At 36.4% G+C, this 12,343-nt stretch overlaps 2 protein-coding genes across 2 annotated transcripts; both read right to left on the bottom strand.

The window, feature by feature from the left end:
- Window positions 1–433: 433 nt before the first annotated feature.
- serpina10b (serpin peptidase inhibitor, clade A (alpha-1 antiproteinase, antitrypsin), member 10b) lies at window positions 434–2,638 on the bottom strand. The gene is made up of 5 exons (XM_074659908.1): window positions 2,503–2,638; window positions 1,660–2,288; window positions 1,271–1,544; window positions 877–1,024; window positions 434–784 (listed from the first exon to the last, which is right to left on the bottom strand). The coding sequence occupies exons 2-5, from the start codon at window positions 2,261–2,263 to the stop codon at window positions 593–595; spliced, it is 1,218 nt and encodes a 405-aa protein (XP_074516009.1). The 5' UTR covers window positions 2,264–2,288; window positions 2,503–2,638; the 3' UTR covers window positions 434–592.
- Window positions 2,639–2,726: 88 nt separating this feature from the next.
- Window positions 2,727–8,445, bottom strand: atxn3 (ataxin 3). The gene is made up of 11 exons (XM_074659909.1): window positions 8,321–8,445; window positions 6,578–6,742; window positions 6,439–6,483; window positions 6,272–6,357; window positions 6,099–6,165; window positions 5,933–6,020; window positions 5,724–5,853; window positions 5,454–5,617; window positions 4,994–5,150; window positions 4,736–4,803; window positions 2,727–4,632 (listed from the first exon to the last, which is right to left on the bottom strand). The coding sequence occupies exons 1-11, from the start codon at window positions 8,342–8,344 to the stop codon at window positions 4,580–4,582; spliced, it is 1,047 nt and encodes a 348-aa protein (XP_074516010.1). The 5' UTR covers window positions 8,345–8,445; the 3' UTR covers window positions 2,727–4,579.
- Window positions 8,446–12,343: the final 3,898 nt, after the last annotated feature.

Consider the following 12,343-nt stretch of genomic DNA (forward strand, 5'->3'; position numbering starts at 1 on the left):
ACTTAGTCACTGACGATAAAGAGATACCACCTGATACCAACGTCATCTTACCATTGGCTAACAAGCCTTGTTAGAAGTGGGAACCAAACATCAGATATCTTCCACAGATGTAAACAAAACATTCATTTCGGACTGTCAAAAATGTTTAAAAGACTAATTCACAGTCATAATCATCTTTTTGAGGAAAAGCGACTTTTAATCGGCCCCTTTCCAAAAGCTCTGTGGATGTATTATTTTCTTCAAAAATTATTTGTCTACATAAAAATGTTATCAATACAACCTTTAAAGGTTGTTTTCCAGATGTAGTGCAGAATCACAGGTCAAAAAGCCAAAGTGTCCTTGTGCGCGACACTGCTTTCATTTAGTATGCGTATTGCACACAACCTTATCCGAGAGCGGAAATGATTTGATTAAATACAAAAGAAAGGCGCACTAACGCAAACTCTTTATTAATCGGAATCACATATGAGCTTACAGAACAGGCCAGCACAAGCATTTTAAATTTAAGATTAAAAAAATGCGTCCATATAGCCTTTTAAAAGCCTTAATAACACAATGTTACGTGGAAGCATTCAGGGCTCATTCATGACTGCTAGTTTGTGGTAGGGTCAATCACCCTGCCCATAAACAGCAGACAGTTTGTCTCTTCATGGTATATGAAGAAGAAAAATGGTCTGTTGACAGTGAAGGTCCTGGGTAGGGAATATGGAATAATGCCAGATGTTGTGGCAGCTGCTGCAGTGGTCCCCGTCTCGTCCACATCGATCACGGCCTTGTGCAGCACCTGTGATTTTACAGTAGAGATCAAAATTCACCATCTGCAGAGGTTGGAATATGCAAGTATGCTGTTACGGTGTGGTGAAATTGAAAACTAACCTCTGACACTTTGATGCCTTCTTCCTTACACAGCTTTGTCAAATTGGCTGAAGTGCTGAAGATACTGACCATGCCCATATGTGGTAGGATATTGTGCAGGGAATACGACTCCTCCATCTTGAACTTGGGCATGTTGACTTCCAGTTTGCTGTGAACATGAAGACATGGGCATGAATCACTTGTTATCTATTGCTGTAGGTGTTTGATATTATATATTTGCACGTTTGTTGCTAGGTGCTTTTTTGCAGCACCTCTCTAGAGAAAATGTAACAAAATGCTTTGCAATAATGGCAAAAATACAACAAACAACATACAGACGATAAAATAGTATAAAAGCCATAGAAAGACAAGTGAGAGAGTAAAACATTTTCCACATGACTTTCTATGCACTTACCTTTTTTGCAGTCTTTTGATCCAGATGACGAACCTCTTAGCAGTGATCTTATCATCAATAACAGTGTAGTCAATGCCTTTGTTGGGCAGCAGGATAAGCATGGAAACACCTTCCTGGTATGGTAGCTTCAACACTTTGGCACCAAGATGAATATCTTCCATCCAATAGAACTTATCCTCCAAAAACATCGTCGGAACTTGCACAATATTATAGTTGTCGATGTAGAATGATGTGTTTTCAGTGAAATTAGGGTTGAAAGGCTTCTGCCAGGCTCCTGTGGAGGGAATAACACTGTTTAGTTTGACTGTGGACACTATAGGTCAAACGTCAAAACATAAATGGGTGTCAAAGCCAAAAGTTCTAAACTATACAAGTGTGATTCAACTCACCCTGGAAGAAAATAGTGTTGATTAACATGAGTTGGGTCAATGGATCCAGAGTGGAAAGCATCTCAGTCACTTTGTCCTGAGTCTTGTGCTTGATATACTCATTGATGAAGCTGACGCTTCCTTCTGCGTCCGCAAAGTCTACACTTTTGATGTCTGCGTCAAAAAACGTCTTAATTTGGTCTTTAAACATCTTCTCCACCGGAAACTGCTGGCGCATAAAGACGGCCATGCCTTGGTCCAGTATCAGTGATCCGTTCTGTGTGATGTTCTCATGAAGGAGTTGGAAGAGTGACGGGATGAGTTCTGGCTGGTCAGCTCGCTCCAGCTGATCCAGGTTGAGCCCTTTCAGTATTTCCTCGTGTGTGACGCCATCAGAAGCCATTGAAAGAGCAGCAAAGCTGGTGGAGATGCTCAGAGGTGAGAAAAAGATGTTTTTGTCATGATAGCTGGATATTTTTCTGTACAGGTTCATGGCAAAGTCCATGTTTTTGTAGGAGAGGTCTGCGATGGTGGCGCTTGGAAGGTGCGCTTGGTGGACAGGAGCCAGGAAGCACATGAAGGCTACAATGGAAATAAATCCCATCTTCATTTTGTGTAGCTCCATATTTAGAGAGGTTTGGTTGCTCAACCTGAAAAACACAGACATGTAATGTCAAAAGATAATTAAAAAAAGCACAATTGAATAGTAACACGATAACTAACCCATCTACTCAAAATGATAAGGCAGATTAGATCTCATAACTTATTTTTCCATTTAAACTACTACCATAATTATTGAATTAATTCAGTTTGAAATGCAATAGATAGTTGATGTTTTTTTCCCAGACTAGCTGTCATACGTACCATTCAGCTTGTGCAAGATTGCTCCTGAAAGCTCCATCTATTATTTGGGGAAACAAAGTGCAAGTGTGCTCTGAGCGTTACATATTAACCAAGACACGCCTCCTGTCGTGTCGTTCCAAATGGAGTCTGAGCTGTTTTTGGAACATTCAGGGCCTCTTTTCCAGATGTGATGTCACAACAACTGTCAATAACTGCATGTTAAAAAAAACTGAGACATGAGAAACTTCAGGAGGAGTGAATGTCACTTTAATCCTGGAACAAGAACTAATACATTAAATGAAAGAACGTGCTATGGTAACATGTGGAATATAAGAAGAATGATGAGTACTTATTGTAAGAATGTAGTGAGTGAAAATAATGCAATGACAAAAACCCAACTACCAACATTTCATACTCTTTCGCAAGTGCATTTTGAATAGAAAAAAAGCCAAACAGATCCAAAGGAAATGAAAAAATAATGAGATCATGGAACTTTCTTGGGAGTCGAACTTTGCACGACATCCAATACTTTTGTGGAGGCATCAAGATAAATCCATGCTGAACGGTCATTGGTTCTAGAAAACATAACTGTAAACATACTCATCAGTTTTAATGCTGTAATGTGGTCTGTTCATCAACACTGTGTGTGTCGCAACATGATTTTGGTTTTATAAAATGATAAAACCAAGAGAACAAACTCTTCAAAGTGTATGCACGGTGACACATTTTTCATGTTTTGTTCCATCTTTGGATTTTAAATTATACAAATTATGAGGTTAAATAACAGTCGCCCTTCATTCTCAATATTTTATGTCATTTCCAAAGATCATCGATCAGCCAGAGGCTTCCACAGCGTTAACCCAAGGTAACCTCTGTGCAAATTAATTTATCTTTGTACAACTGATGTGTACAACATTGCTCTAAGTATTATTGGAATACAGGATAAGTCAAATCAGTGCATTAAAAAAGTATTTCAGGGTAAAACTATCGACTGTTTGTGAAGGTACGTCAGAGGAGAATGATAATTTTATAATAAGTTCCCTATACAGTTCGTGAGAAATACTGATGAGCAGAAACAACAGATGAAGTCGCTGGTTGGACATGTTTTTTGGTTTTAAGTGATCATACTGTGGTGGAAAAATGAACTACGTATTTATCTATCAGCTGCAGTTTCATGGTGTTTACAGATTGCTTCTTTGTTCCCCATTAACTTATTCTGAACAAGATGTGAAACATATGCATCAATCAAAAGCATCTTAGATTCAGCAAATAGCTCTATAGAATTATTATGTTCACAGTCCATCAAAAAAAACAGACAAAACACCCTTAAACTAAGTGTTTGTGAGCAGTGTATTCTTACATTTCATTGTGCCTACTTATACACTTTAAGGTAATAACAAAACCCCAACATCAAAAATATGTTGTTGTCTAAATACCTTGGGAGTTCACTCTTAGATGTTCATGAGTAAAATGATTGATGAAGTCAGGAATAAATCACCCACACATGTTAGTGCTGCTGGCTAAAAGATATTTCAGTACAAGAAATGATTTCAAAACTACACTGGTGTTCTGGTGGGGCGTGTGATGGAATCACATGTTAATGCAAGTCCAATGAAATGGTAGGGGGCTCCGTCATTATCTATCAAACTGTGGCCTCAATATTGGTCTCCTATGGCTTTCACAGAACACCCATCTCCGTATGTATTCACACCCAACAAGTAAACACACCCTTTGTATGCTGAAGATTCCTTTCCATCTCTTGCAGAGAAAAAAACGAGAATAAAAAACAGTGTACAATAGAAATAGAAGGCGCCATGGTAAAAAGGCAATTGCAAACTTGGATTAACTGCATCATGAGTTCTGTGGTCACCCTTTTTCCAGCGTCTCACTGAGTTAGATTGAACTAACTGATGCCTTTTCCTTGTCGTTGTTCTCTTCTCTATAGCCTGTCAGCGAACTAACCAGGGGAAATGTGTCAGCCCTCTGACTGTCCTTGTGTTCGCATGTGCAAAAGGTTAGAGGAGGGAGCAAAGCTACCCCTGTATGGGGTTGCCAATCCTGGCAGCTGGTAAACAACATCGGCAAACCTTGCACAAATTCACTGGCTGGGCTTTTGTTGCTGGTCCTCTTCAGAGCCAGTGTTTACTGATCCTAGAAGAGGGGGGAGGGCGTAGGTTAGTATATTTCATGTCTTTCTTGGATAGGCGATTAAATAATCTGCACTGCATCTATATTATAAATCAGATGTAGTTACCTGAGCCACCTGATGACGATTTTGTGTCTGGTTGTTGAGGAATGTTCGGCTGAGCTTGTTGCTGCTGCCTAAGAAATCAACAGAGAGAATTCGAATCAAAATCCATGCATTCATTTCCGTTCACTCAAAAGGGATGGATATAATATCATGAATACTTCAACCAGTTCTAACTATAAATGAAATACAATTGTACATAAGTGTTTATAATATTGTGTCCACCCCATGTACAGCAGTCACCAGGCATACAGTTAAACCTACCGATCAAAATAGGCTTGTCTCCTCTTCCGCAGTTCCTCAGCGGTGAGCGCCTCATTCTGGCCTTCTCTTTGTCCTCCTGCAGCACTCCCTCCTGCCTGGATCCCTGATTTCACATTTCCCATTTCAGACTCTGAGGACTTGTTGCTCATCACTGCTCCTATAATATTATAAAAAAAAAAAAAAAACAAGGACCCAATGTTCAGTATTGTCATTTGTAAAACACAAAATGATGATAAGTATTTGCTTAAAACAAAGTTATTATTGTGAACGTGGAGCACAATTTGTGAAAATAAGCCTGAACAGTAACGGACTCATTGATATGATCAATGGGAAAGGCCTAATTAATAGTGCAGTATATAAAGTGTGAGTTTATGAAATCAACTAACTATTTTTATAAACCACAATTAATCTGGAGGAAGGAACAATATATTTTAAAACCTTTGGATAACTCATCCTTTACCTTGCATGCTAAGTTGTATGGCCCTGCGAAGATCAGCTTCTTCATCTTCCACATCTATGTCCTGTCTGCTGAGTGCCAGAGCTTTCTTCAGCTCCTCATCTTCATCCACAACCTCATCCTCCACATTGAAGCCCATCTCCACCTGGCTAATAGCTGCTGACCTGCTGCTCACAAAATAAGACTTAATCAGTGGCCACAAGTATTAAAAAAGCTTACTTTTAGCAACATGACACATAAACATACTTCCATGTCTGCACATATAGTACATACCCTGCACTTGTCTGTGCTTCATCCTCTCCGATAAGCCTCGGTCGCTGCTGCTGCTGCACCCTCATGATCCCAAGAATCTGCTCTGCTTCACACTCAGGAAGGTTTCCTCGGATCACAAATATGGAATAACCTGCACAAATTGAACGTTTAGAACTGTTTCTGCATCGCAACAACTACACATAGTATAATAAAAGTCTGTTTTACTATACCTTCTTGTTGCAACTGTGCAAGGAAAAGGGCTAGATAGGTGTCTGATATCAACTCTGGTCCAGTCAACAGTGAATTCAGGTTAAACCACTGCAATGAAAAGAAAAACAGTGTTTTATAGTAAATCAAGCTGTGTTTACATTGTTTATGATGACAAGTGCCTCATACCTGTTGTCCAAGTTTGCGTATAGTAAACCAGTGCTCCTTGTAGTTGCAAATGAAGGCTTTTTCATTTCTGAAACATGGAAGTAGGAACAGCTGTCACCATCAATTTTAACTGTAAAGTAGTTATGTGATAACAGATTAAGACATTACACAATAAAGTGTTGAAAACACTTTACATTGGATTAATCATCAGGCTCTGGTACTCCCGGCTGTTGAAGAGGATTAGCTCCAAGCCCCACACTCTCAGTGCATTGCTAATTACCTAGATGACAGAAAAGGGAATTGATATTACTGACTTATGGTTAACTTATTTAGTAACAATAAAAAAAAGTGGATCTCTCACTTGTATTGAAAAGAAGCCGCTGTCATCCATGTTCCCAGATGGTTGCTAGAAGCACATTCACAGAATATAAAGTTAGAAACTGTTAAAAGGCATGTATAAATAGGCTGCAGCACTGGCATTCACTTCTATGTCTCCTCACCTGTAAGAAGGTCCTATACTCCTCACTGGCCATACCTCCCTCAGCCATCCTCATCCTCTCCTCTTCATCAAGCTGATGAGCAATGGAGGACAGATCCACAGGAGTGAAATACTCACCCTGCAGGAGGTTGTTGAGACAGTGTTGGGCGCAGAGAGAGCCCTCTTGCTACAAATAAATGATTAGTTATTGATAAGACACCACTGGAAAATTACACTTCTAACATGACAGCATGATGAAATATATTTTTTAACAACTTAGTTAGCTTCATGGACATGGGATTAGCTAACATCTTTTTTATTTGCACATATATAAAACTGCAAAAAATCCACTCAATGAAAAAAAAACAAGAACTGTGTCAGGAGAGGTCAAGAAGCCACAGGCTTATACAAAGGAGCTCCCCTCAACCCCAGGAGAAAAAAAAACAATAACAAAAAAGGAAGATCTAATCTAACATAATTTAAAAAATACAACAAAAGTTAAACAACAACAAGAAGGACACAAAATGTGCAGAAAAACCTAACCAAACAGTGGAAAGCAATCCAATAAAAACAATTAAATACATCCAAAGAATGATACAGAAGAAAAGAAAATATATCTTTACATATCAAAAGATAATTAGACATCATGAATTAAATATGATGATAATTTCCTTTTAAAATGTTCTGAGGATAACGAGCTCTTGATAACATGTATTTTGGTGTTCCATAGTTGTACACCACGATATCTGAGGGAGTACTGGCCATGTTTTGTTTTGTAAAAAAGCAGGTGAAGATCATTAACCTGTCTACTAGTATGTGAATGCATTTGAGAATGAGATGGTAAAGAAGAAGGCAAGAACATATATTTATATATAAACACACATATCTGATGAATATTTATGTCATAAACTGTTCAGTTTCAGAAGCCTCCTTAGATTTTGACAAAGTTGCCAGTCTTACAAATGTTTTTGCAACAAATAAAGTTTATGAAGATTGGAGGGGTATGTATTTATTTGCCCAAACAATACTACCATAAATCAAATAGGGATAAATCATGGAATAATATAAGGTTAATAAACAAGAAACATTTATGAAACTTCTTCTGATGATTCCTAGTGACTTCACAGTTTTATTACTAATTGTATGGATGTGTGAACACAGCATCCGACCATGCATACATTATTCTTATACCCAAAATCAAACATCCACAAATTTGCATTATTCTTTACAGAAAAAAAATAGGAAGATAGACTAATACAGAATAAATATTAAGTAACCAATGAATAAATAAACAGTAACCCCTGTAAACATCCCTGTACCTTGAGAAAAGCATGTCTTTATACCTCATGTTAAACAGGTTTAAGTTTGGACTCTGGGATTACTCAACTTCAACATGTGATGGATCTGTCCCCACGGTAACCAGTAGAGCTACACACAGCTAGCTTACGTAAACAACAAACTACTCTTTTATAAAGACTACATGGCGATATTAAACCAGTTCTTTATCTAACTTGATAAACTAACATGTGGTAAAGCTTTAGGGCGCTGTTCACTCCCAGCTGAGGAGAAACTTCTCTTACTAGCAGGTGCAGTTAGCATGTTAGCTGTGTGGACAACAATACTGACACACAGCAGCACAGATCTACCGACACCGGCCGGAGAGCACCGGTAAACACACAGCCGGCAGGAGACCCGAGGCTTACCGAATAAACACGACAAGTTGCTTGAGGGCTTTAATGTTTAAAGTTAAACGTTTTTAACTTACTTTCTCATGAAATATGGAATCCATATTCAGCTTTTCTGTCAAAACGTTCACCTCTGACCTCCAGCCTTCCGCTGCATTCAATCACCACGAGACGAGTCGAGCAGCGCGCTCCAGCGGCCTGGCCCCTACACTGCACGCTCTATATTCTTAATAAATAAATAAAAATAAAATAACAATAAAATAAAAATGTATAATTATTATTAATAATAATAATAATAATAACAATAATAATAACTAACTGAAATAAAATACTACTACTACTACTAATACCTCCTGAACTCTGACGTCTCCTCTGTCTGAGTTGAACACGTGCAATGTAAATATGCAATAACATGTTGGTCACTTTTGTGTCACTTTTGCAATGTAAATCTACTGTTACGGATATATGCAATAACATGCTGATCACTCTGAGTGGAGATGCTCTCTGGCCTGTGGTGCCTCATGTTGTATCCTGATATATCCTGAAATTACAGTTTAAGATGAAGTCTTGTTTTTTTTTTTTGTATTTCTCTCTCCCCCTCTTGTTTTACGTTGTGAAATTTTGTGTAAAAACAAAGAGACAGCTGTAAAATGAAAATACAGTGGGAAAGAATGTGATGATGATTGTATAAGTTGCTGAAACTGCAATAAAAACCAAGTCACACATGAAGAACTTACAGTCTACCACCAGAGGGCAACTCTAGCTGATTTTGTTTTGTTTACAAAATGCTTGTTTTGACCAGAGGTATATTACTAATAGAAGGAAAAAAATAATAAATAAATAAATAAAAATAAAATAACAATAAAATAAAAATGTATAATAATAATAATTATTATTATTATTAATAATAACTAACTGAAATAAAATACTACTACTACTAATACCTCCTGAACTCTGACGTCTCCTCTGTCTGAGTTGAACAAGAGCAATGTAAATATGCAATAACATGTTGGTCACTTTTGTGTCACTTTTGCAATGTAAATCTACTGTTACGGATATATGCAATAATATGCTGATCACTCTGTGCAATAATTATATGATGCTGTGCAATAATTATATAATCTGATGGACACTTTGTGCAATAATCTGGCAAAACTGTAATCTGGCAAAACTGTAATCTCATCAATATACATATTGTATTTTTATATTTTATATTGTATTATCTTTTATCTTTTTTATATTTATATTGCACTATCTCTTTTTTATTGTATTATCTTTTCATTAGCACCTATGGGATTGTCACAATTTCATTTCGTTGTACTACACAATGACAATAAAGGGCTTGAATCTTGAATTAAATTCTCTCCATTATTCCTGTTGCCCTTAATCGTCTACATTCAAATCTCCATTGGCAGATTCACACATTGATACCAGCGACATCATTGAAATTTACTGGCTGTGTGCAACACACAGGGCAATGGAACTACCGTACATAGAGGCACTGATTCACAAAATATCTTTTGTTGATTCAATTTTTTGTCCGTTATATAACAACATTTGACAAAAAATATTATAGATGGACTCAAAATCTAACCGTTAAAATCACGCATGAAGTACTAAAGATCCAAAAATGGCACTGCTGGGAGCAATACCGGAAGGCATTGATGGAAGAGCCAAAAAATATCTCTTACAAATATTGCTAACATCAGCAATTAATTGCATCACAATTAAGTGGCTAAAACCTGAGCCCCCAACATACAATTTATGGATTGAGAAGGTATGGGAAATTTACCACATGGAACAAATTACCTATTCCCTAAGACTCCAAAAAGACACATTTATTAAAAGGTGGAGCTCTGCCATGATAATACTAATACAGTGATCGGGGATCTGAATATTTTTATATATCCTGGATCATACTTGTATCTTTGTATCTTTGTTATGTCTCTAAGCACATACACACACCCATACAACACATACCCTTCCACACACGTCCCCTCCCTGACCTCCGACCCTTCACCACATTTATTTTTTATTTTAATTAATTAATTAATTAATTAATTTTACTTTATTTTATTTTAATTCTTTGGATTGTTTAAGTATGTGTCCTCCCTTTTTCTCTGAACTCAACTGAAATTACAGTTTAAGATTCAAGAGTTTTATTTGACATTTGCTCCTATAAGTACATTGGGATTCTGAGCAGTTTACACCGAGTCAGCTTTAAGAAAAGAAAAAAGGTAGAAAAGGCACAAGGTAATTACAGTACAAAATAAGTAGCGCATTCAACTCAACACAATAAATAAATAAATAATTAAAATATAAAATGCCCTCAGTGTAGTCAATAAATAAACTAAACTACCCTCTGCATAGGAACGATACAGAATACCAGAATACAAATATACAGTATATATATATGCTCCATGACCATGTTAAAAGAACTTGTAGCTCTCATAAAAATATTTAAAAAAAGAAATAATTAATATATTTCAGACAATTACACAGTGGAAGGCAGCATATTGCACAGCATTTCAGTCCATTCGGTTCAGGTGTACTATGTGTCAATAATGGTATGGAGGTGAGGTGTGGGGTATTTGTGTCCCTCTTTAATGTCCTTTGACACCAGTCTTACTGTAGCTGGGAAGAAGCTGTTGTGAAACCAGAGGGGCTCTGTGAGTGGAGATGCTCTCTGGCCTGTGGTGCCTCAGGTTGTATCCTGATATATCCTGAAATTACAGTCTAAGATGAAGTCTTGTTTTGTTTTTTGTATTTTCTCTCTCCCCCTCTTGTTTTAAGTTGTGAAATTTTGTGTAAAAACAAAGAGACAGCTGTAAAATGAAAATACAGTGGGAAAGAATGTGATGATGATTGTATAAGTTGCTGAAACTGCAATAAAAACTAAGTCACACATGAAGAACTTACAGTCTACCACCAGAGGGCAGCTCTAGCTGATTTTTTTCTGTTTATAAAATGCTTGTTTTGACCAGAGGTATATTACTAATAGAAGAAGAAAAAAAAATCAAATAAGTGTTCATCAATAAACTAAGGTTTGGGTGCTTAACTACATCTAAATATTCCTGAGTATTTACGGTGTAATAACGTCGCAAAAGGTTCCATACACAAGTGGAACAGTCTCCTACTACTACTACTTCATGTTTCAGCTTACACTTTCGTCTGGGTACTTAAAGAAGAAAGTTTTAAGTTATGAAATTTTGTGTTTTGACCAGAGGTGTATTACTAAAAGAAGAAAAAAATAATCAAATAAGTGTTCATCAATAAACTAACACCTACGACCCTTCACCACATTTATTTTTATTTAAATTCATTTATTTATTTTACTTTATTTTATTTTAATTCTTTGTTTTAAGTTGTGACATTTTGTGTAAAAACAAAGAGACAGCTGTAAAATGAAAATACAGTGGGAAAGAATGTGATGATTGTATAAGTTGCTGAAACTGCAATAAAAACTAAGTCACACATGAAGAACTTACAGTCTACCACCAGAGGGCAACTCTAGCTGATTTTTTTCTGTTTATAAAATGCTTGTTTTGACCAGAGGTATATTACTAATAGAAGAAGAAAAAAAAATCAAATAAGTGTTCATCAATAAACTAAGGTTTGGGTGCTTAACTACATCTAAATAGTTTCCATACAGAAGTGGAACAGTCTCCTCCTACTACTACTTCATGTTTCAGCTTACACTTTCGTCTGGGTGTTCAAAGAAGAAAGTTTTAAAGTATGAAATTTTGTGTTTTGACCAGAGGTGTATTACTAAAAGAAGAATAAAATAATCAAATAAGTGTTCATCAATAAACTAACACCACATTTATTTTTATTTAAATTAATTCATTTATTTATTTTACTTTATTTTATTTTAATTCTTTGTTTTAAGTTGTGACACTTTGTGTAAAAACAAAGAGACAGCTGTAAAATGAAAATACAGTGGGAAAGAATGTGATGATTGTATAAGTTGCTAAAAACTGCAATAAAAACTAAGTTAAAAAAATAAAAATAATCAAAAATCTTACAGTCTACCACCAGAGGGCAGTTTAACTCTAGATGATTTATTTTTTTTTGTTTACAAAATGCTTGTTTTGACCAGAGGC

The sequence above is a fragment of the Sebastes fasciatus genome, chromosome 15 (genome assembly GCF_043250625.1).
Source record: "Sebastes fasciatus isolate fSebFas1 chromosome 15, fSebFas1.pri, whole genome shotgun sequence".
NCBI classification, from domain to species: Eukaryota; Metazoa; Chordata; class Actinopteri; order Perciformes; family Sebastidae; genus Sebastes; species Sebastes fasciatus.

Bases quoted from the DNA above. Each gene is read 5' to 3' on its own strand.
- serpina10b (XM_074659908.1), bottom strand. From the start codon at position 2,263: ATGGAGCTACACAAAATGAAGATGGGATTTATTTCCATTGTAGCCTTC. The intron at 1,545-1,659 runs GTGAGTTGAATC...TTCCCTCCACAG, and splicing joins CAACACTATTTTCTTCCAGG to GAGCCTGGCAGAAGCCTTTC. The intron at 785-876 runs GTTAGTTTTCAA...GTAAAATCACAG, and splicing joins AAGGCATCAAAGTGTCAGAG to GTGCTGCACAAGGCCGTGAT.
- atxn3 (XM_074659909.1), bottom strand. From the start codon at position 8,344: ATGGATTCCATATTTCATGAGAAA. The intron at 6,166-6,271 runs GTAAAGTGTTTT...TCCATGTTTCAG, and splicing joins AGCCTGATGATTAATCCAAT to AAATGAAAAAGCCTTCATTT. The intron at 6,021-6,098 runs GTATGAGGCACT...TTTTCATTGCAG, and splicing joins TACGCAAACTTGGACAACAG to TGGTTTAACCTGAATTCACT.